The following is a 25,227-nucleotide window of genomic DNA, read 5'->3' as shown; positions in this document are numbered from 1 at the left end:
TTTTTTCACCATGCTTTCATCATTTATTTTTGGTAAATGTCTTTTATATTTAGACTTTATTGTTTGGCTCTTGTTCCAGACCCAGACATCTACCCTTATATAAAGAAAATATTTCCTTATATATGAGTAATCAATGCATTAACTTACTGAAAATATACAGAACAACATACTGGTTTAATATATTACAATATACTGAATAATACATAAGGAACTCCTGCTTTTAATATGCTGAAATGTTCTTCAATAAAGGTATTACATGAAACAAGCAGAGTAGTTTCTTGCTTCATTGTTATATATATATATATATATATATATAACAAAGATATATTACTTGAACATAGTACCTTAATGTTGTATTATTTTCAATTAAGTTGTAATGTTCCAAAGCTGTGTGAATTGAAAGAAAGAAAGAAAAAACTATCAGCAAGAAACTACTGTTTTTTCAAAAGTGTATTTTAAGGAAGTTTCTAAATGCCCAGAGAGTCAAACTTCTCCATGGTTGAAGAAACACCCAATTATGCTGAAAACTCTTGGTTGAGACAAAAGGACCTTCATGCTTCGAATCACCAAGTGGGAGATGTGAGCGAACATTTTGTTTATTAGGGCTGGTTTGAATAGAATTGATGTATAATATTATGTATGGATATATATGCATTATGATTTAGATGCAGTCTACACTTAGACAAAGGAACCAAATGGGACAAGCAATCTCTTTTCTATATAAGCAGCGTCGCACCAGTGGCCCTGTCCACATCAAAATCTCACTGGACCAAAATCCCATGTCTCATGTATACTAACATCCAATGTTGACAAATCTTTCCATAAAGAAAACCTAAAAAAGATGCCATCTGGAGAAGCATCACAGAATTCTTTAAAACACAAGGTGTGTGCTCTTAGTTTCACACTCTTATGAGTGTGAGAGAGCTTGCAAACAGAGAGATCTCAGCCTCACGCTTCTGACAGGCTGTGATTTTGTTGTGTCGTACAGCATTTTTATTTCGAGCTCTGAGAGAAATATTTCCTGTCCTTGAAATCTTGTTGCGCTGCAGCTGGTTATGACAGTATAATCTGGCCACAGTGAGAGTTTATTTACTCATTATGCTGTTCAAAACATTTCCCAGAGAAACTCATTGAACCATTATGAAGAAACGAGTCAATAATTTATATCTCACAAAGGCACGACTCTGATACAGATGCCGAATTACTGCCAATGAGCTGAACTGAGCAGTTTCTTCAAATGTTAATGGGTGAATGGCTGAACAAGTCATATGATTTTCCTTCTGCACTGTAGCAGCTGCTAAAATATACTTTTACCTCATCAAAGATCAGAGCACTAACATACTATCTACACATGGAGTCTCAGAATCCAGTAGACACTAAGATTATGAGAGAAGAAGAGAAGAGAAGAGAAGAGAAGAGAAGAGAAGAGAAGAGAAGAGAAGAGAAGACAAGACAAGACAAGCTGGAGCTTTTTGAGTTACTGGATCATGAGGAGAAGTCACAGCGGAGAGCATGTTATTTGTCTATGTACTGTTTTAGCCAAGTGGACAGTGAAGGATGAAGGACGAATCCCTGCAGACAGCTACAATTCACAAATGTGTGCTATATAAACTGTCTGGGCTACCGCTTGCTGTTCAAACAACAAAACACTCAACAAAGCCAACAGTCTTTGCTAAAGAAAGATTCCCAGACTAAAAACATCCCAGTAAACCATCTACATTGATCAAACCAAAAAGCGCTTGGTTCCCCACAGTTTGCTAAATTGCGACAAATCTTTCTCTGGGATCAATATTCCTGCCATAGCCCTGAAAATGTGAAAGAAGCCACTCTGCTTCGTACCTGTAGATGAGGACTTCATCTTCTGAGCAGTTGTATTGTAGCTGGAACATTTTCACTTTGGGAGCTGTCTTGCTGACGGTCCACCTGACCAAAGCAGACACAGCAGTCACCTCAGAAACAGATACCGCTTTCTCCGGCTGGCTCTTGGGAGTGCCTTTACTGGTCCTGGAGCTGCCGGTAATGTCCGACAGGCGGGACTTGGGTTGCGACGCCTGGCCTGTGACATTGCTTATGTGGGGTAGCTGAATAATTGACAGCTCCACTGAAGCGGTTGATTCACCAGCCAGATTGGCCGCAATGCAAGTGAAGGTCCCGTAGTCCTTTGAAGTGGTGATCAAGATCTCTAGGGTCCCGTTGCGGTACACCACGGTGCGAGAGGAATTGCCAAGCAAGCGATCGTCTGGGGTGACCCAGTGTATGGTTGGGATGGGATCTCCAATGGCTTCGCACCGAAGACTGGCAGTCTGCCCCTCCAGAACCAGCATCCTGTGGGTGTGCTGAGTAATCAGTGGCTGTTCGCACAAAAACTCGTCCTCCCGAACGTTCCAGAAGTAGCGGCCCTTCAGGCCAGGAGGCGAGGCACAAGTCTCCAGGTCGTCGTCTCGCTCCAGACGCCGGAACCAAAGCAATTCGCAGTTGCAGTGAAGCGGGTTTCCTCCTATGCTGAGTGAGAGCTGAGGGGTGAATGGCGTAGTCATCACCTCAGAATCCTGCGCTCTGGCAAAGATAGGGTCCGGCGGAAGCTTCTGGAGCCGATTAGAGGTCAGGTCCAAGCGGGCCAGCCTCTCCAGATCCACGAAGGTCCCCTCGGGAATGTAGTCCAACAAATTGTGGTCCAGACTCAGCTGGTGCAGGTTGATCATCTGCCGGACTGAATGCCAGGGCAGAGCCTGCAGGTTGTTGTAGGACAAGTCCAAATCCTCGAGTGATGCCGCGAGGTCTTCAAACGCCTTCTCGGAGATGCGACCCAGTTGGTTGTTATTGAGGATGAGATGCTGCAGGCTGACCATCCCTCGCAGGTCATTGGGGCCCAACTCTACCAAACGGTTGTTGTCCATATGAAGGGAACGGAGGGTCTCCAGGTCGCCAAAGGAAAAGGGCTGGATGTAGCTTATTGTGTTGCGTGAGAGTGTAAGGTCCACCAAGTCTGTCATGTTGGCAAAGTCCTGTTGTGTGATTCGAAGGATGTAGTTTCCCCCCAAGCGGAGCTCCACAGTGCTGCGATCTATGTCAGGTGGCACAAAGAGCAGGCCCTTAGCCGGGCACAGGGTCCCCAGTGACTCTGAGAGGTTTTGGCACATGCAGTACTTGGGGCACGCACGGGCCATCATTACAGCCATACCCAGGACCAGCATCTGACAGAGCACGGGGTCCATGGTAGATTCACACAAAGGGACCTGGAGGACAAGAATGCATAAGAAATAATCAGTAGGATCATTTATGATTTCAATACGTGTTTTTGAATCAGGTTAACGTAGATGCCTCCACACCACGTCGTAATTACTGTAGTTCAGAGATGACAGCACGTGACATGGCAACACTATCAACGCCAAAGCCTTCACGTGCTCTAGAACTCGTAATTGCAACTTGTACGCTTGGAATGTTCTGAGAGCTACGACTTAAAGCGGCACCAAATTCATTTAGGTGCTACTTTGGCGCTAGCTCTGGGTCCAAGAACATGAGCAGCTCTGAGTAGAACGTCACGTGGTGTCATCTTGTGATTACAACATGGTGTGAAAGCGACGTGTGACTCATGTTCAGAAGCAACAGACGACTTGTGCGTGTATCGTATCTTTCTAGCATCACTCAGTTAATATAGACGTACAGTTTGTAACCACTCTCATGCAGATATAGTACTTATTTATAATGTGTGTTATAAGTGTGCAGGATGCTTGCATTGCCAAGAAACAGATCAGCTCAGATCAGAGCTGTGAAAGTAACAGTAGGGCCTGTTTCACACATCTTGTGTTGAGGGCATGTAAAGAGTGCAGCTCTGTGGCTTCAGCAACACATTAATGCTGTGCTGATAGCACTGATTGCACTTCTGTTGAGTTCTACGACTCTATACTGAAAATAAAGTGATTTAACCACACTGAATACTTCCACAGCCACGAATGATAAAATGGTTGTCAGGAGTGAGCTACTGAAAATCATTACAAACTTGATTATCATGAAATCTAATTTATAAGAGGAGAAGTGTAACATTTACATCCAAATGATAATTAATCTACATGGATCCCCAGAACCAAAGTGCAGCTATAAATCATCTTAATTAACTGAAAGGTTTGTGTTCGTGTCACTGGGTGTAGAGCATGCAGCAGTCTTTGTTCAAACAATGTTTGAGTGCTTCACTTCAGTATTGTATGCCGCTTCATAAAAGCCAACACAGTGCATAGTCAGTGTTTTCTGTCGAGTCGCACGTGATGCTCTCAAAAATAGGCTCGGTGCCAGAGCTCTACTTTCAGTGCCGCAGCATAGAGGCCATGACAGACACAGGTTGTGTGACTTCATCCTCAAGGCAACATCAACTACAAGGTACGTTTGTTACTAAATTAAAAAAAGAAGAGGAGATCTTCCTCCCCAGTCTTCAGGGAAGCAAAGACACCATCATTCCATCACAGTACTGTGGACCCAACACACCCACACAGCAGAATAAATCATGGTGGAGTCAAAGCCAAGGCCTCACATGGTGCTTACAACCGCTTAGACAGTCATACCGCTTGTAAGTGTAGTAAGAGAAATTTATCTTTAAGGTCATTGCACACTGAGTCCGAAATTTTCGCACGTTAAAAAATAAATACCACCTCATGTTTACACACTGCCTCCGAAACTTTCATCTGTCATTAAAAAGTTTGGATCGGGTTCGATTTTCTGCGTTTTCCGCATCCATAGCAAGCATTTTAAAAGGTGTTTTGACAGTGTAGAGCCACCGTACAAGCGAACACCAGAATTCAGAATTGTGTCTAACAGGTTCATCCACGTCGTCTCGCAGCATACAGCACTGTAAAGGTCCTTGTACACTGAGTTGCCAGAAATTAGTGCTCTCCAGATATGTGGCTCCAGTAACGCTAGCAAAGTATCAAAGTAAGTACCTAAAGTAAACTTTCAATCGCTCCTTGAGGAGGTGCACACAAAAAGTATTCTCTCATTCCTCTCTATATCTTAAAATTGGATGGACCCAATATGTACTTTCTTTTTTTTTTTTTTTTAAGAAGAGCATGGACAACAAAATCATCCTCACTGCTGGAAGATTCCATTTTGTACTGTTTTGCGAATTTTTTCGCAACGGATAAATTAATACGCATTGGACTCAGTGTGCAAAGTTTCTGTGCGTGCCAGATTTTTAGAATGACGAATACGAAAAAACGCATACGAAAATTTCGGACTCAGTGTGCAATGACCTTAACTCTTTAATTTCTGAGTGTGTTCAGAATATATCACATTTCATGAAGATTTAAATATGCTTCCACTTGCAGAATAGGTTAATGTTACAAAAAGTCAGACTTTCTGATTTTACATGTGGCAAAATTTACCAGGCATGAAAATGCAGTGAAATACAAGATGGTAAGAAAAAAGTAACAAAGTAAATTCATGAACAATTTCCATGCAGTTCATGAAGTGCTGAGCACGCAATGTCTTTCACATGCTGTAAGATTGGGAGGGCATGAGCATCTCTGGTAAGGCCATGACATCAGTAGGTGGTCTAAGGGCAATGGCTTTTAGAGGACCAGTGTAAAGCTATTTGGCGTTACAGGTTTTTCCTTCACTCAAGGCATACTGCACATTTATTCCCCTGCTAGCTCATTAACATCCTCAGCTTGAGGTGAGACACTTGTCTGTGCACAGGCACCTCATCACCTTCAGACCATGAACGAGAGAGACAGAGACACTTTTCCTAATTAGAGTCTGAAAAACAGAGGAAGCTTGATACTTCAGCTAATGGGCTGGTCCTAATTGCGGTCAATAGTGCAAACTGCACAACAAATTGCATACTTAGCTAGAAAAAGAAGATAAAAGAGAAAAAAGGAAAGACAGACTGGACAGACTCTGGCTGTCACAGTCATAGCTGACAATTAATTGCTGCAGAAATATTTGTGAATAATGGCTGAAATGTCTGTTTTGTTCATGTCACATCGCAGGGTAAATTTAATGCACAAAATCAATTCACATTCAATTTGGGAACATGCATGCAAACCTTTATAAAGAAATCTTGAACAGGGATTGACTAACATGAAAAGCAAGATTTTAAAATTTCAATATTTACAAGCGTTTATTATATTTCTCTGTTGGGTGAACTTCTCGATTCATTTTCCAACAAGTTTTTGGAACTCAGCCAGACCAATATAAAATTCATGGAGACGAGTGTAACGGTGTTGTGTAGGATAGAGCACACAGCACAGGACAATCCAACAAACAGTCTTTAATAAGTCCAATGGGAATACACAGGAGACAGTAGGAGCAAACACATGGAGAAGAACAATACTGGATGAGGAACAGACGGGAACACAGGGCTTAAGTACTAGAGTGCAATCAAGGAAAAGCAGAACAGGTGTGGGTGATTGACAACCGATGAAACTAACTGGAAAACCCAGGCAAAGGAAAACAGAACATGGTGCAAACTAAATCAAAACAGAACATAACCCTAACAATGAGAGTTATTATTCTGTCAAAATATTATGCAGTAGTAATTTGTTTCTGTCTAAATTTCTATCTTTCTTTCCTTTTTTTTTTTTTTTTTTTTTACACATATAAGTTTAAGACTGAATTCAAGACTTAATTCTTGTGGGCAACACAACTGCATGTCGCCACATCACTTTCCTGATCCAATTTCATTCACTCCAATCCAATTGTTTTCAGTCTCTCTTCAAATGTCCTATCAAAAGAAAGTTAAAAAAAAAAAAATGAATAAACAAATGTCTGCCAGCCCTAATTTCACATGAAGGAAGACATTTGACCTTTCTTGGAGTATTTGACAAAAGCAATAATATTATTCTTCATCCTGTCAACAGACATTCTGTAAACAGGTCTCATCTCATACACTGCGTCACTGTGTTTATTAAGCATAACCTACAGGAGTTTGCATCTATGAAATAAATTGAAACTGGAGTGCTTTTGTGTTCATGGTACTTTACTGTGAGTACTTTGGTGGTGAGAATGAATGTTCATTTTCACACTGTGGGTTTCTGCAGTGAAAATAGCTAATCAGTTGTTCTTGTTTAAAAGGCATAATTATTTAAAGTATGCTTTGCCCACCGCCTTTTGTAAACTGAATAAAACGGTCTACAGAAAACACTGGAGCTTAATGGGTCATGCAGCAAAATGACTGTATTTTCCTTAATTTCATATCAGATAGACCTCTAGTGCTGCTCACACACCTGCCCCTTTATCCACTGACTTGAGAAGTGCCCTATCTGCTTTTTTATTTTATATTTTAGTTTTTCTTTAAGTTTGGCTGGTGGCATCAATTCTTAAAGTCCACATGGAATCAAAATGGAAGCTTTTTGGTTTTTAGTATGAACATGTTTGCCTTAAGGTTATCTATAAGTTAGTGTGTCTGACAAAATGTACATTTACAAGATATAAGCATTCAAAACTTACAGTCTCTAACTTCTGCCAATATGGATCAAAGATTTTGATGACATCTCCCTGCACTTCAGCTTCTCATCAAGCTTTCTGTCCAATCAAATGCTCTCTATAGTCCGAATTGTTGGATGATTCAGTGTTTTTGAACGAATCGTGCGTGAGAACGATTCAGTGATCCATTCATTAAGTCAGCGGTCACTTGTTTCACTCATGAATGAATTAACTAGTTTGAACAAAATTCTGATTATGTGATTCACTTTCATTTTCTATTATGTATTATTTCATTTTCCCCAGTGTTTCATATTTCTACATTCAAAATGTTGTATTAAAACATGAATCTCATAACATTATTTAGGTTATTGTAATTGCAGTGTAAATGGATTTTGGTAAGTTGGATTTTGTTGATACCGATTTTATTTGATTGGTATAACAGCCCTATGGTGTAATAATTAGATGATGTTCAACAGTATGTAACATTGTTTTTTTTATTTCTAAATATATTTGAGAGGGCTGCCTTCTTTCCATTCAAGCCAAATGTCTGTACACGGGTGCTTTGGGTGACAGGAAACAAGCTTAAACTGGCATTTATGAATTTATGAAGAAAAAAAAAAGACACAGGAACATGATTACTTGAAAAACTATAAAGCTTTAGCTTCTGTAGCTCAGCTAGCAGCATGTTGCTTTGGACCACATGAATAAATGTGAATTCAGTCTCTCAACTCTTGGCAATGATGTAAAACAGCGCATCTGAGCCTCCAGCTGCGTTTATACTTCACAGGTTTTTAGGATCTGCTCTCGGTGTGGGTGGTTTAGGTGCTCTGACTTCATTTAGAGCTCACACAACACTACAGCACTGAAGAGAGCTTTTCTAGATTTGCCTAAAATCCAACCTATTGGAGACTGAAATCTAAAGTGCGGATTCTGCACAGTGATCATGGTTATCTCACAAATACGTGACGAGCACAGGACGGAAAATCGATCAGAAGTTGTCCTGCTTTACGGCACATCTGACATTAACATGCATTTCCTATCCAGTTTGTTTAGCCAGACTTTCATTCCAACACGTCTCCAATGTGGGTGAAGGAGATTCAGAGGTGCTTGCATGTGTAAAAGGCAAATACTCACTTTCGTATTGTAAACACATTGATGGTTCGTTCAAAAGCTATTCTATTGCACTTAAAAGTGGTTGTAATCTGTCCCAGACTACCTCTGAATGTAGTTCCAGTGATCTGCTCAAAAGGCATTGTGGGTGCTTTTTCACCTTGCAGTTAATGTGAGCTTCCCGCTGATCCATCACCACATTACATCTCAGTCCCGTTCTGACACACTGTCAAAGCAGCGGAGAGCATCAGCGCATGACAGCGGCTTTGTTTCACCACCAGCGATGTGAACATCTCTAACCCAGATCATGTGGGGGACAAAATAAATACATGGACCCTTCTGACAGATTAATGCACCTCCTTCAGACTAAAGTAATGCTTTTACAGATAGAAATGTATTAAATGAATTGAACTTTATTTTACACTTTTCTAGTTTATCTAATTGGTTGACTGACATTTAATTAAACAAGTAAGACTGACATTTGTAACATGTGTTAACACTGGTTAATTCACTAAAAATCATGAACTAAAAAGTATTTTCACAGTTAGTTTATGTGAGTAACACAGTACTGATTTGTGGGAGCATGGATCCTGCTCCATTTCAGCCCGTATTAAAAAACTGCTAACGCTATTCAAAACATGCGGAACCCTAGATACAACAAAGAATTCATCTTTCAAATAAGAGGGTGAATTAAAACCGAAATTGGACAAAAGAATGTCCTGATTTATTTGTATGTCCTCCTTATTTTCAGGAATTAAAATTTCCTGTCATGCATCTGAGACTCTGTGAGTCAGTGCTGCGCAATCGGATGTGAAGCAGTGGTGTCAAGAACATAAATGAGTTTTCAAACAAGATAGCACACTGCAAAGAGGGCTGCTGAGACGTTGCCGTGCATAATTTTAAGATGAAAACGTCTAATTATTTAAATGATCAGCACTCGGTGTCCCCTTGGAAACATAGGGCCCCAGGCTATCGGCCGCCCGTATCAACAGCCCGCGTCTGCAGACGGAAATCTGGAGGAATGAACTCTGACATCTGAGGGAATCAGGCCCTAGACAACAAAGCCTCATTTGACACATTAGCCTTTGGAGTGTTTTCACGTCGGCCTGAATTTAAGACGACGACACCTCAGGGATGACGAGGGAACGAGGGGGCTTTAATAAACGGACCCCAGCAGTCGTGAGTGTGGCACTGTGAAGTCTTCTGGTGTCCTCTGAGGGTCATAAAACCTCTTTTTTTTTTTTTTTTATCTAACAACTGCAGCGTCACACTTTCATTTGACCATAACAGATGCTGATCTCATCTCAGTCTCTACAGAGTTTATGCAAATTCACCCAAACGTCACTTTATTGCAGCAGCTTCCACTTTTGTCTGATTTCCACAATTTTTGCACATACACAAAAAAGCATAAATATCAAGTCAAAATCCATAATTCTGAAGCCTATATATGTATATATATATATATATATATATATATATATATATATATATATATATATTCAGACTTTGTTTGTAAAGGAAAAATTTGAGCAATGGGCAGGGTAGCATTTAATATATTTACTAGTGTTGACTGCAAAACAGCACAAAAATTGTGAAAATCTCACACTGACTTTTAAAAATATATATACATTTAGTCATAATGGGCATCAAAAATCACGAAAATACCCATGAAATCCTGATGGGACTGTCATCTGTTAGCAGTAACAATTGGCCTTTTGTTTGTCAGGCGACATTCAGATGATTCATGAGTGTAAAGAGAAACCGTGTAACACTTCTCTCGTTTATTTTGTGCTGTATCGCTCTCTCACACACGCATTCTTCACTTTCAGTGAAATCAACCTTTCATGAAGCCGTACACAGAAACCTTGACTAACATGATAAGTGAGTTTATATGCTCAGAGAGTGTAGGTTAAGCTCCTTTAAACGCGATCTCTTCATAAGCACGTTACCACCAGCAGAAAGTCTGAAATCACATAGAGCACCTTTAGTGTTTGGCTAACAGAAGGTCTGAATTCTTTAGGACTCGTCCCCCTTCAGTGAGCAGCTTTATAAAGCGCACCAGGATCTCAGAGAGCTGGTGAAAACACGTCAGTCGTCATTATGTAACGTGATTAGTGTCAGTGACTGCAGGAGCACAATTGCAAATATTTACTTAATTTGCAGAACAAAGTCAAAAGTAAACAGTCAGATGACTGATGATGATACCAATAATGATTCATAGACTGCATGTCACACTTCACAAAACAACAACGAAACCTGCAGGTCTCTCTCACACACAGACATATGGTCTGTCAGTAACGTCATTACAGTAAAAACAGCGTCTCAGCGAGCGGTGTCATAATATACCAGCACTGGTAATAATCGAGACATTTCAAAAATGAAATATTGTTATCTAAATTGCTGCTTTACGTAACGTAACGCCCATAAAACGAAGGCTTTAAGACCGAGCAGAAGCGTCTGTCATCCATCTGCTCCGGCAGCAGGCGGGACTAAGCAGTAAATCCCATCAGCCCGTTTGATTTCAGCAAATCACTCTGAGTGAACAAAGACTACATGATTAATATTCATGACTCTGAGAGTCTCCCACCCATTAGTGCAACAGACGACAATATGAATGCTACCTGAGGAAAGACGTGAGCAGAAAGACAAGGTACCCTTGACTACTTTAAGTTGACAATGTTAAATAGAAAAAAAATATAGCATGTTCTTAAACTCACACCTTATTATTATTATTATTATTATTATTATTATTATTATTATCAGTAGTAGTAATAGCAGTAGTATGTATTTTTCAGACACAACATTGCACAATATTATATTACATAGACATTTTTCCATGTTACGTATATGTAATAAAATACATAAGTGATACTTTATAGCAAAATAACTAAAAAAACTATATTTAATATTCAATTTCATTTATATATCTAGCATGAATAATTCTTGTACACAATAATTTAAATGGAACCTGGGTATTAAGACTTGTATGGCTTGATATAACGTAAATGAAGTCTCTTACTGAAATATGTAGTCCAAAACTCAAGATTTACGTTATTTAAAATCCACATAATTTTATACATATTTTGGACTATGGGGGCGCCATTATTTCGATGACGTAACACTGATGCTACCTGGTGCTATTTTACAGCAACACAACTCGGAAAATAAAATACTAATGCCACGCCACATTGTGCGACTTTTGGATGTAATTCAGTCAAAGTCAAAGGGCAACAGGAGAAGTGATGTAAGTCTTCACTGCTTTTCCTGGTGATAAAAAATGGATGAATAAAACTTCCTAAAGACCCATGTCTTTGTTCTCTCCACTTAAGCCCTGATGCTTTTGAGGCTTTTAGTAGAACACAGCTACTGAAAGAGCTTACAAATGGCAGAGAGAAGAAATGCTAGATGCCATCTTGGCAGGATGTAAACAGGCCGACGCTTGACGTGACGCCGCAGCCACTGAAGGAGTTTATCAGCGTGGATTTCACACGATATCCAGTGGCGTTTAGACTCCTTGTGGGAAAAATGGTACAGCATTTGGTTTAAGCCTACACCTATATCCATCACCACCTCTTTCAGTAGCTGTTGTCATTGTATCAGTATTTTATTTTCAGAGTTGTGTTGTGGTAAAAATAGCAACAGGTAGCTACAGTAGCTCGCAGAGTACAACCATGTCATGTAGGCATCGAAAGAATGGCGGCCCCCATAGTCCAAAATGTATAAAACAATGTGGATTTTTAAATAAAGTAAATCTTTAATGGGTTTTCTACTACATATTTTAGTAAGAGACGTTATTTATGTTACGGTATATATTAAGACACACTAGTCTTCATACCCAGGTTTCCCTTTAAGAATTGATTAAGGATTAAAAGGTGAAATGTCTGCATACCTGCCTAGTAGGTGGTGATGTGGGCTAAGGATGCAAACTGCCATTAACCGAAATAAAGAAGAAAACAGAAGCATGGCTAGGTAATCAGGGTTCTGGCTTTATGTAACAGTAAGTTAAGTCTGTTTTCTGGAATACCCTCTGTGTAGTATACACCTACAGAAACAGTGTTCAGCCTTGGACTTGTACTGTACTGCCAGTATTCTCATAGTTTTATTTCTGCATTTTGCAAATGGATCTCCAGTGTAAAGAGAACTATGTATTTTTTACTTGCTACCTGAAACTCATCATTTTTGGATTTTGTCGGGCTCAGGAAAAATTGCTATAAGCCCAGAAGTTCCACGTCAGTCATTGTTGCTTAGAGTTGCCACCTGTCCCATATTTTACCTGTCCTGGACACACAGCTGAATAAACACATAAGGATTTTCAGAGTGTGGAGAATACTCATGAAAAATGAAAAGAAATCTTGTTTACAAGAACAAGTAGAGAAGCTCATCTGCGCTCATCAGGGAAGGAGTCTCGAGTCACGCGCCATAAACTCGCACGTGTCTTTTTTTAAACATGTCCAGCTCACGTCTGCCCATTTATTACTCTTAAAGAGGCTCTCCAGACTGAATGAGAAAAAAAAGCATTAAAGCATTTTTATTTGCTGTCTGTGTTGCTAATGGGTATGTGTAGACCTTTTTTTTTTTTTTTTGATAAATTATTTTTTCTATACATTATTAGAGCTTGGTACAGATAGATTTTTGTTAGATTGTTAGACATTATTATATGTAATAAATAATCCTGTCCTATACGATTTACAACGTTTTAAAAAAAAGTAGTTCTAAAAAAATTGTTATTTTAGTGGGACAGATATTTACATAATGTAGTCCTGGTTAAAAATTCATCCCATCCAGGTAACAGCTGCAGATTGTGCAGAATTGAAAAATGGTTTCAGACAGAATGTCTGCTTAAAGCACACCGACATATCCTGAAGGAGTTCTTTAGGAATAAATGAAATCATCAAACATGTTCTCACGTGTTATTGTTGACTTGTCAAGTGTTGAAATAAGTGTGAATGTGAGGCGAACGAGTGTCTCTTAGCGTGCCACACTGAAGGTGGAAACACTAGTGTCGCTCATGTTGTCTCAGCCCTATAACTCTCATTAAAAATGAATGACTTCTGGTCACATAGTCTTGGCAAATCACTGTGTGAACGCCTCTTAAAGAGGTTGTGATGTACTCCACATGGGTAACAGTAGGGGCCGTTACTCGTACTCGTTACAGGTAATTAAATCAAGTCGAGTCGAGCTTTATTGTCATTGCGCTACACGTGTGGACATACAGTGAAACGAAATGTCGCGTCTCGCAGGACCACGGTGCTACATAAATAAACTTAAATATAAACAAACACACACTAGTCATAAGAACTATTTTTTTTAAACCTATACATAGCTAACTTACTGAAAGCGATAATCTAACTATACATATACTATAAATAACTGACTATACAACACACATTGTAACATTGCAGAGACAAAATGAGGCAAACTGAGATGAAGATCTACATGCAGGAGTTTAATGAAAATCCAGGAAGGAACAAATAATCCAACATGGGTACGAGGAACTCAGACAAGGGCAGAGACCATCACAGACATTCAACAACTGACAAACTCAAGGGAAGCACAAAGACTGTTTATACAGAGAGCAGAGGCCATGAACTAATCAGTAACCAGGAACTAATAACAAGGAAATGGGTGTGGTTCAATAAGTGTCCATGACAACAACCAAGAGAGCAGAGCAGCAGGTAAGCAAGGCAACAATAAGGACACAAAACTACAAACTAAAAGTCCTTGAACACAGAAAATACAGACCAGAATCATGGCATACATAACCTAAGACAGACTATACAAGTACTTTACATAATAATTGTGCATGATAATGTGCAGAAGAGGTATTTAAGGTTAAGAAATAACAATGCAAATAGTCCAATATAATTTGTGGTGCACTGAAAGGTAAACATTTCTTAAGTCCTTATTAGGTCCTTGTAACACGGAGTGTTAATAAGAAAGTGTCTGGTGCATGTAGAGAGAAAAGAGTGTGTTTCTACAGGTGGTTTGTCTAGCCCACTCACCTGTGTGTAGCACACTCAAGAGGTGCACAATGTACTCGTTCCAACATGTTTTAATGATGTTGACCATCATAATAGTGGATGTTTCCTTGCATAATTTTATCTTTCTTTTAGTGTGTATTGGGGTAACTCAAATTGTGTAATCAGATTATTTTTTTTAAGTAACTAGTAAACGCATTACTTTTAAATTTACAACAAATTACTTTTTCAAATAAGTAACTCAAGTTACTTTGTTTTCACATTTATTCGCTGTCACCTCTCCTGTCCCTGTGTTAAAAGAGTGAGTTGCAGAGACACTTTTGCTGTGAAAGGGCCTTTACAGTTGCCAAAATGTAATGCCAAGCCAGCAGAGGGAGCCATCACCCGAATACTGACTGCGCGCTCCCTCTGCTGCTTCTACTGCTACTTCCTGTTTGGCAGTATTTAAGGACTCACCATGTGCTCACACATTGCGAAGTATTGCCAGTTTACCTGCCTTACCAAGCGTTTTCTGATTACTCTGATTTGTTTGCACGTGTATGATTCTGCCTCGTTTTCTGACTACCGATTTCTTGGATTACCCTTTCTGGATTGTTGAACTGTGTGGACTGATATCAAGGTTTGACCTTATTGCCTGGCTTTCTCACTACGATTTACGGATTACCCTTGGACTGTCGAAAGAGTGGACTGCTTTCTGGTTAACGACCCATTGCCTGGTTTTACGTGTATGTTTGCTGCTTTGTACAATAAACCTCTGCATATGGATTCTAACGCCGCCTCAGCGCCTTCGTTACAGAATACTTCGCCTCCCTTGAATCCAGCGGAGGTCTCCAACTTACAAGCAGCGTTTGCTTATCAGAGCGAACTCCTAAAGAATTATCAAGAACAGCTTACGAAGCTGCAGTCTGTCAACGAACATCTGACACACTACGTGCGAGCCCTCCCTCCACCAATGCCTTCTACGGTAAGCTTTGCTCTCCCTACCAAATTCGATGGCACAGCTGAGCAATGCAAAGGGTTTATTCGACAAGTGAAACTGTATTTTGATTATCAACTTGAACGATTTGAATCTGAAGAGAAAAGATGTGCGTTTCTCATGACGCTGCTCACAGGGAGGGCTCTCGATTGGGCTTCAGCGGTATGGGATGCCGACTCACAGTTTAAGCGATCTGTTGACTATTTCTTGCAACAAATTCAGGAAGTATTCGAATATCCCGCATCGGGCAGGGATATTTCGAATCAAATCATTCACGCTCGTCAAGGCAACCGCACCGCAGCTGATTACGCCATTGAGTTTCGTACTCTAGCAGCTCAGAGTGGATGGAATGATGTTTCTCTCAAAGCCGTCTTTTACAACAGTTTGAACAGTGATTTACAAACTGAGCTCGCCTGCCGACGAGAGAATTCATCATTTTCAGAACTGGTTAACCTCGCCATTAAACTTGATAATCTCATGAGGCAGACACCCAAACAACGCTCAGCCAAGAGTTATCATCGCAACTCCCCGAGCTCCAGCTCAGTAACAGAACAAGTACCGATCGAACCCATGCAAATAAACGCTTCACGATTATCTGAGGAGGAACGTACTCGACGCTGTCAAAATCACCTGTGCTTTTACTGCGGTGAACCAGGCCACCGTAGCACTGGATGTCCACTCAAATCCAAGACCTCCTCAAAGGTAAATATCCAAAACCTCTCCATATTACAATACAAATCTTTGACACTACCGGTTACCATAAGAACTGATACCCTCTCTCTCGATCTGACAGCGATGATTGACTCTGGGGCTGCGTTGAACATCATCAATAAGGACATCGTAGAAAAATTCAACATTCCAACTCAACCATGCATCCCGCCCATTCGAATCAAAGCCATCAATGATACTCTCATCGACCACGGCATCCACCATCAAACCAAGACAGTGAAACTGCAGGTTGGATTACTTCATCAGGAGAACATTACCCTGTATGTGGTTGATTCACCCAAGTACGAGATTATCCTCGGATTCCCCTGGCTCTCCATCCATGATCCTGCCATCTCGTGGAATCAAGGGGAATTAACTCACTGGTCACATTTCTGTTTAAGGAACTGTCTTCCTGCTCAACCACAACCCTGTCTCACCACAAGCATTGAAAGTCCAGACACGAAGGTAAAAATCTCCATTCCTGAGCAGTATCAAGATCTATCAGAAGTTTTCAGCAAAACCAAGGCTACCTTACTCCCTCCACACCGGCCATGGGACTGTGCCATTGACCTGCTGCCGAACGCCATGCCACCTAAGAGTAAGGTGTACCCGTTGTCTAGAATGGAGGACCAGGCTATGGAGGAGTACATTGAGGAAGCACTAGAATCAGGTTTCATCCGTGCATCAACATCCCCCGCAGCAGCAGGCTTCTTCTTCGTAGCCAAGAAGGATGGAGGTCTGAGGCCGTGCATCGATTACCGTGGACTCAACAACGTCACAATAAAGTTCCGTTACCCATTGCCTCTTGTACCCCCGGCTCTAGAGCAACTGCGGGAAGCCACCATTTACACCAAACTTGACTTACGAAGTGCATATAACCTCATCAGGATCAAGGAAGGAGATGAATGGAAGACTGCATTTCTCACCACTAGGGGCACTACGAATATCAGGTGATGCCGTATGGGTTAGCCAACGCCCCAGCTGTATTTCAGTCATTCATAAATGAAATTCTGAAGGACTTCATGAACAAGTTTGTAATCGCCTACATTGACGATATCCTGATTTACTCCAAGTCAGAGACAGAACACATCACTCACGTGCATGCAGTCTTATCCCGTCTACTGGATAACCAATTGTATGTCAAGGCAGAGAAATGTGAATTCCACGTCCACCAGACATCCTTCCTGGGCTATGAGGTCAGTCACCAGGGGGTCAAGATGGATCCCACGAAGATTCAGGCAGTCACAGGTTGGCCTCAACCCTCAACCATTAAGGAGCTTCAGAGATTTCTGGGCTTCGCAAATTTCTACCGACGATTCATACGTAATTATAGCACCATAGCTGCTCCTCTTACCTCACTGTTAAAGAACAAACCCAAGAAACTCTGTTGGACAGAGGAGGCAGATCGAGCGTTTTCCGCACTCAAGACAAGTTTCACGTCAGCCCCTATTCTGAAGCACCCCAATCCCGAATTACCGTTTGTCGTGGAGGTGGATGCATCGGACTGTGGAATTGGAGCCATTCTCTCTCAACGTCATGGTCAACCAGGCAAACTCCATCCTTGCGCCTTCTACTCCAGAAAACTCACCAGTGCCGAACGAAATTACGACGTTGGAAACAAGGAGCTGTTGTCCATGAAAGCAGCTATCGAAGAGTGGCGACACTGGCTGGAGGGCGCTCGTCATCCCTTCCAAGTAATCACAGACCACAAGAACCTCGAGTATATCAAAGGTGCAAAGAGACTAAATCCACGCCAGGCTCGATGGGCTCTCTTTTTCACCCGGTTTAACTTCACAGTCACTTACCGACCAGGCAGCAAAAATAGCAAGGCAGATGCTCTCTCCCGGCAACATGATCCTCATCTAGACACTCATCCACCGGAACCCATCCTTCCACCCACCGTCATTCTGGCCCCTGTCTCATGGGATATCATGGAGGAAATCCAACGCAGACACGATCAAGATCCACCACCACCACAATGTCCACCTAATAAGCACTACGTACCTCAAGAAATGCGTCACCAAGTACTCCAATGGGTCCACACCTCTCTCAGTGCTGGCCACCCAGGTATATCACGAACTCTACATCTCCTAAAGAACTCATTCTGGTGGCCATCCATGACCAAAGACACCGCTACCTATGTCAAATCCTGCCAGATCTGTGCTCAATCTAAGACCCCCAAGGAACTACCGTCAGGTCTACTCCAGCCCTTACCTATTCCACAACGCCCCTGGTCCCATCTATCAATCGATTTTGGTCACTGACCTGCCACCTTCCCAGGAGTTCACAGCCATACTGGTAATCATCGATCGTTTTTCCAAATCCTGCCATTTAATTCCTTTGAAAGGTCTCCCCACAGCCATGGAAACTGCCTTAGCCCTCTTCCACCATGTCTTCCGTGTCTATGGCTTACCTGAGGACATTGTAAGCGACAGAGGAACTCAGTTCACATCCCAAGTCTGGAAAGCCTTCTGCAAGCAACTCGACATTAATGTCAGTCTCACCTCAGGTTACCATCCTCAGAGTAATGGCCAGGTGGAGAGATTAAATCAGGAGATCGGTCGATATCTTCGCACCTATTGCAGTCGTGAGCAACACAGATGGTCAGAGTTTCTCCCCTGGGCTGAATATGCCCAAAATTCTCTCACCCATTCCTCTACAGGCCTCACCCCCTTTCAGTGTGTCCTGGGGTTTCAGCCGCCGATGTTCCCGTGGTCAGGTGAACCGTCTTCAGTGCCGGCAGTCGATGACTGGATTAAGCGTAGCGAGAGGGTGTGGGACAGTGCCCATGTGCGTCTCCAGCGGGCTGTAAGGAATCAGGAGATTCAGGCCAACAGACGCCGCCTGCCACACCCTCCCTACCAACCTGGACCACGGGTCTGGCTCTCTACACGGGACATCAAGCTGCGGCTGCCCAGCAGGAAGCTCAGCCCAAGGTATGTAGGCCCATTTAAAATTCTTAAACGAATTAATGAAGTTACATACCAGCTTGAGCTTCCTCCTAACTACCGTATCTCTCCCTCCTTCCATGTATCGCTCCTCAAACCGGTCCACCCGGAGGCTGACCCCGGCCAGATGGCCCCAGAACCGCCGCCACCCCTGGAAGTGGACGGCTTGCCTGCATATCAGGTGAAGGAGTTGCTGGACTCTCGACGTAGAGGGGGTCAGCTCCAATATTTGGTGGACTGGGAGGGCTATGGACCTGAGGAGAGGTCATGGGTAGCCGCCAACGACATTCTGGATCCGTCTCTCATAGAGGAATTCCACCGAGCCAGACCCGACCGTCCAGCACCACGACCACGGGGACGTCCTCGTCGAGCTCCAGGAGTCGCTCCTAGAGGGAGGGGTTCTGTAATGCCAAGCCAGCAGAGGGAGCCATCACCCGAATACTGACTGCGCGCTCCCTCTGCTGCTTCTACTGCTACTTCCTGTTTGGCAGTATTTAAGGACTCACCATGTGCTCACACATTGCGAAGTATTGCCAGTTTACCTGCCTTACCAAGCGTTTTCTGATTACTCTGATTTGTTTGCACGTGTATGATTCTGCCTCGTTTTCTGACTACCGATTTCTTGGATTACCCTTTCTGGATTGTTGAACTGTGTGGACTGATATCAAGGTTTGACCTTATTGCCTGGCTTTCTCACTACGATTTACGGATTACCCTTGGACTGTCGAAAGAGTGGACTGCTTTCTGGTTAACGACCCATTGCCTGGTTTTACGTGTATGTTTGCTGCTTTGTACAATAAACCTCTGCATATGGATTCTAACGCCGCCTCAGCGCCTTCGTTACACAAAAATATAACTTTTAACAAAAAAAGCCCAGCCCAGGTGACAAAAAGTAACACAAATGTAATGCATTACTTTCCATAAAAAGTAACTAACACAATTAGTAAACTTTTTCATGGAGTAACGCAATATTGTAATCCATTAGTTTTAAAGGGGTCATCGGATGCTAAGTTCACTTTTACATGTTGTTTGAACATTAATGTGTGTTGTCAGTGTATGTACAAATCTACCCTATAATGATAAAAATCCATGCAGTGGTTTTTAATTAATCTGTAAAAATAATATCCCCTTTTTCAAATCAAGCCATTCTCAGATGCCTGTCGGTGTGCCGTCACACCCACAGAGGACACTCCCACAATAGTTGATTAACATGAGTGTTTTACCTCAGATCAGCTGTAACAGTCCGACCTCCATTGTTTCGATGCCGGAGCAGGGATGTAAGTTAGACAAGAATATCTCCGACTGAGTGATTGAGGTGTTGTGTTGCTGGATGTAATAATGAACATAGAGGTCGTCATTTACTCCCGACATCTGAGGCGCTGAAGATGCAGTGAATTACGTTTGTTTGTGAAGGGAATGAACCTCCCGATCTACATATATCCGTCTATGTTCACGCAAATCATTCGTCATCCAGCTTCACTTACAGCAGAAGTGAGTATAAGGGTTTTTTATGAATCTCTGCAATCACCTTTCCTAATAACGTGCTTCGTGGCTAAATGCGTTAAATGCGGCTAAAGTAAACAGGCTCGTCACTCCACAGAAAGAAGAGAGGGGCGGGGTAAGCAGAGCTCATTTGCATTTAAAGGAACAATCCCTCAGAATGGGTTTAATTTTTGCAGAGCTCATTTTGACAAGGTAAAAAGGGTGTTGTTTTACAGAACCATTGAGAATTTTTAACCAAAGTATATTATAGACTTTTCATTAAGAACCTAAAGAATCATATCAACTTGTGGGCATCCGATGACCCCTTTAAAAGTCACTTTCTCCAACACTGTTTGTAGGGCTGCAAGATAAATCAAAATGAAATTATAATCACGATTAAGCAGAAGCTACAATTTTCATGTGTATCTTTCAGGGAAGTACAGTTCTGTGATCAGCAGTAAATCTTCATCCGAAGGCCAGAGGGCGCTCTCGCGCGGAAACACAAAACACGCCAGAAGAAGATACCCATGAAATCACGATCTCTGCAGCTGAATAAACAGAAGATTTAACTGTGTTCATTGATTCAATGTGACTAATAAACACACGACCATGACAACATATATTTTATCTAAGTTATTATTATTATAATTTTCATTATAATAAAGTATATTTATAATACAGTGCCTTTATCACTGCTTAGAATACCATGAAATATGTTGTGTGCCTTATTCTGTGTAAGAAGCCACATCATCTTACTGAAGAATTTATTTCAAACACTCGACGTTATGAAGTGAGTCTGGAGTTAAAAACGTTATTAAATGTGGTATTTTCACATGCTTTCGGATGTACTACCTACACGGAGCCGCAGTTCACTGAGAAGCTACGCAAACAGCAGTCATTATCGCGAACGATTTCTTTCGATTTCATAATCGTGCAGTAAGTCTACGATTTTTTTGCGCAACCTGTGAACTACGGCTCTGTATAGTAATTGCTGCTCCATCTGAAAACAGGTGATGGAGATTTATTGCTGATTACAGAACCGGCTTTACTGACAAAATGCACATGGACAATCGTGTTCCATTAATCGTGCATCCCTAACTGTTTGTGCATGTAAGAAATTTGCAAAGTCCACGCCAGTGAGAGTTCATCTCTCCAATAGAAACATTTGCCTTGTTTGTAGTCCTGATGTTATTTCCGTGATGTACTGTGGCTGTTACTGTGTTACAAATTAGCATAATGACTGCTTATGTCTGCTTTGGCCCATCCTCAAAGAAGTGATATCGCCGTGTCAAAGAGACGCTGTTTTTTTTCACTGTGAGGGTGAAAAAACAATGCATGGATTTCTAATGGTGATGCCATTGTTAGCACAGATATAATACCGTTCACAGCTGCTAATGATTTTTTACCTGATTATGGTAAAGGGCGTTACACTGTCAACACAAGTAAGAAGCGGTTAACCCAGTGGTCTCAAATTCCTGGAGGGCCACAGCTCTGCACATTTACGCTCCAACCCTAATCAAACACACCTGATCCAACTAATCAAGGCTCTTCAGGATTAGTAGAAACTCCAAGCAGGTGTGAGTTGGAGCTGGTTGGAGCTAAACTCTGCAGAGCTGCGGTGTGAGTGTTTAAGACAGAGTCAGAAGGATAGCAGAAAGTAATTTTAGCAGAAAGTATATATATATATATATATATAATTATTATTATTATTATTTTTTTCGTTTTTTGCTGTAAAGAACTTAACCAACATAATAAGTGAACATAAGAAAATAAGGAGCATAAGAATTTAATATAAAAGGCACATCATGACCCAGATGAGCAGAGAATCAAGAGCAGAGAAAGAAATTCAAGCGAGCCAAAGAGCAGCTTACATTGAGCTTGCGTTTCCACCTACAGGATGGTGCAAAGGCGTAGGCAGAGCAAACAGAGAGGCCTGCGCGCGAGCCGAAGAGTGTTAATGAACTATGAATAGACTCAAAAATATGTGCTCCATTATCATGTGAGCAGAGAAACGCATGGAGCTGTTGCTAAGCGGTGAAAATAATCTCAGTGGCCTCGCTTTTACTCTAATAATAGATAATTTGTGTTTGTTGAGCTATACCGTCATTTTCACCCGACTTTCGTCTTAAAGGGAACTTACCCACACTAGTTGACTTACAAAATAAAAGAGTTTGCTGTACAATATGAAACCCAGAGACCTCTATCCATTAGTATTTCCATTCATCTTAGAAAAAAGAATTAGATACTAAAATATGAACTTGAGGAAATCAAATGATGATCATCATATATTGCTTGGGGGGGAAAAAAGATACATTTTGAATGACTGTCAAAAGAGAAAGATGCTTTTCCTCTAGAATTGTGCCTTAGAGCATCTACCGACAGGATCGTGACCTCTAGCTAGTAAGCGGCCTGGCCTCAGAAATCCTGTGAGGATCTGAAAAATCTGAATTGTATGCATTATCGGCGCATGAATACTGAAAACCCGGCTGATTTGTATCCACAGAGGGAGAGATGCTTTCATAGCAGACGGTCTTTTTGGACAGCGAGGTCAGAAAAGATACTAATCCACTTCAGACTCTCTTTCTCTGGACGTCACGCTAAACGCTCCTCTACTGAAAGCAGAATCAATTGGCAATTTCTCTCAAAGGGGAGCGGCGCAGAGCTTTAATACCGAACGGATCAGTTCAACATCCCGCTGATGAAATTTTCCAGAGGATCAGCTTTGTCTCTGAGTCAGAGAAGCCAACGATGGCTGGTCTGAGAACTGGCCATAAAATGTTCTGCTGAGGCAGCAGCTGAAACGTCACTAAAATAAAGTTTAATGCTCTGGGCTTCCTCCAGTGGAAAAGAGCTCGATTTGTCGCTTTAGATTGGACTGAAGCGTCAGGGGTTGAGCCGCGGTCACTGCGGGATGAGCTCCGCCATCACAATCTATTATCACTTACAGTCACACTGAGAGATTAAAACAGTGAGGTACTCGAGCCCGTCCAACAACGAGGCCTCCAGCGGCGTCAGATCCAGCAGATAATCTGCACTGCTGCTGCGAAACACTTCCCAAACAAAGCTGCTGCGCTAAAAATAACCAACCAGGAGTCCTGCGACAAGCCACTTCTCTCCAAAAGTAGAGACTGAGCGACTGAAAAAACGTCTAGCAGCACCGCCGCTACCGCATTGATGCGCCTGGTTAGGACACGTGTAAACTTAAACATGAGAGGAGACCCAGAAGAAGGACAGATATCCGTTATTTAGTTATATAATATCCCATCCCTACAGCTCATTTAACACGCCTTTTGTACTGAAAAATTAGGAAGCACTTTAACAGAAATACAAGCCACCCCGTCATCTTCCATTGAAGCAGTGTCTAATGATCATGATGCAGGATGACGGACTGCGTGATGAAGTCTGTCAGAATGCAGTTATACGAGCCTAAAACAGATACGAGTGCAAAATATGACCCTCTTAAATTTACAGGTATGTCATATGATATAGTGTAACAATCCCAGACCAGCAAGAGTGCTGCTTTTCCCTAATATCTGCATAACTGCAAATGTGATATTGATTTTATACCACAGTTTAATAAACTAGATGTACATTTAAAGGAGAAGTTCACTTCCAGAACAAAAATGTACAGATAATGTACTCACACCCTTCTCCTTGGTCGACAAGGAATGATGTTTCTTGAGAAAAAAAAAAAAAAAAAATCAGGAATTATCTCCATATAATAGACTTCATTGGTGCCCCAAGTTTGAACTTCCAAAATGTAGTTTAAATGCGGCTTTAAATGACTCTAAATGATCCCAGCCGAGGAAGAAGGTTCTTATCTAGCGAAACCATCAGTCATTTTTGAAACAAATTGACAATTTATGACAATTTATCGCAACTTCGCAACTTCTGCAGCGATGCAGAAAAACAAGATGGGTTTTTTTTCGACATACCCTAAGTTCACACAGACTTAGACAAGACAAGCATTTGAGGTTAAAAAGGTCTTGTAATTTTTAAAATAAATTAACAATTTATATACTAACAACTTTTTAACCTCAAATGCTTGTCTTGCAAAAGTACCGACTTACAAAGTGAACATGCAAAGGACGATTTTGATGTTGAAGAAGAAAAGGAGATGGGAGTTTTTCGACATACCCTAACTGTATTGACCCGGATTACACAGACTACATGTGTGCATCACAGAGACGAGACAAGACGAGGATTTGAGGTTAAAAAAAGTATATAAATTGTCAATTTGTTTCAAAAATGACAGATTGTTTCACTAGATAAGACCCTTCTCCTTCGTCTGGGATCATTTAGAGCCATTTGAAGCTGCATTTAAACTACATTTTGGAAGTTCAAACTTTGGGGCACCAACGAAGTCTGTTATATGGAGAAAAATCCTGAAATGTTTTCCTCAAAAAACATAATTTCTTATCGACTGAAGAAACAAAGACATGAACATCTCAGATGACAAGAGGCTGAGTAAATTATTTGTAAACTTTTGTTTTAGTTGTGGCCTAATGGTTAGAGAGTAATGACTTATAACCCAAAGGTTGCGGGTTCGAGTCTCAGGTCCGGCAGGGATTGTAGGTGGGGGGAGTGAATCACCAGCAGTCTCTTCATCCTC

General features: G+C 41.4%; 1 protein-coding gene across 2 annotated transcripts in view; it reads right to left on the bottom strand.

Moving 5' to 3' along the window:
- The window catches only part of lrfn2b (leucine rich repeat and fibronectin type III domain containing 2b), a 101,526-nt gene that overhangs the window by 5,237 nt on the left and 71,062 nt on the right, over window positions 1-25,227 (bottom strand). For both annotated transcript variants that reach the window (XM_051100425.1, XM_051100424.1), the window contains one exon: window positions 1,840-3,236. In XM_051100425.1, the coding sequence (XP_050956382.1) occupies window positions 1,840-3,215 (1,376 nt within the window). In that variant the 5' untranslated portion in view covers window positions 3,216-3,236. The remainder of the gene's footprint in view (window positions 1-1,839; window positions 3,237-25,227) is intronic.

The sequence above is a fragment of the Labeo rohita genome, unplaced genomic scaffold (genome assembly GCF_022985175.1).
Source record: "Labeo rohita strain BAU-BD-2019 unplaced genomic scaffold, IGBB_LRoh.1.0 scaffold_100, whole genome shotgun sequence".
Lineage (NCBI taxonomy): Eukaryota > Metazoa > Chordata > Actinopteri > Cypriniformes > Cyprinidae > Labeo > Labeo rohita.
This window is presented reverse-complemented; position numbering and strand designations above follow the sequence as displayed.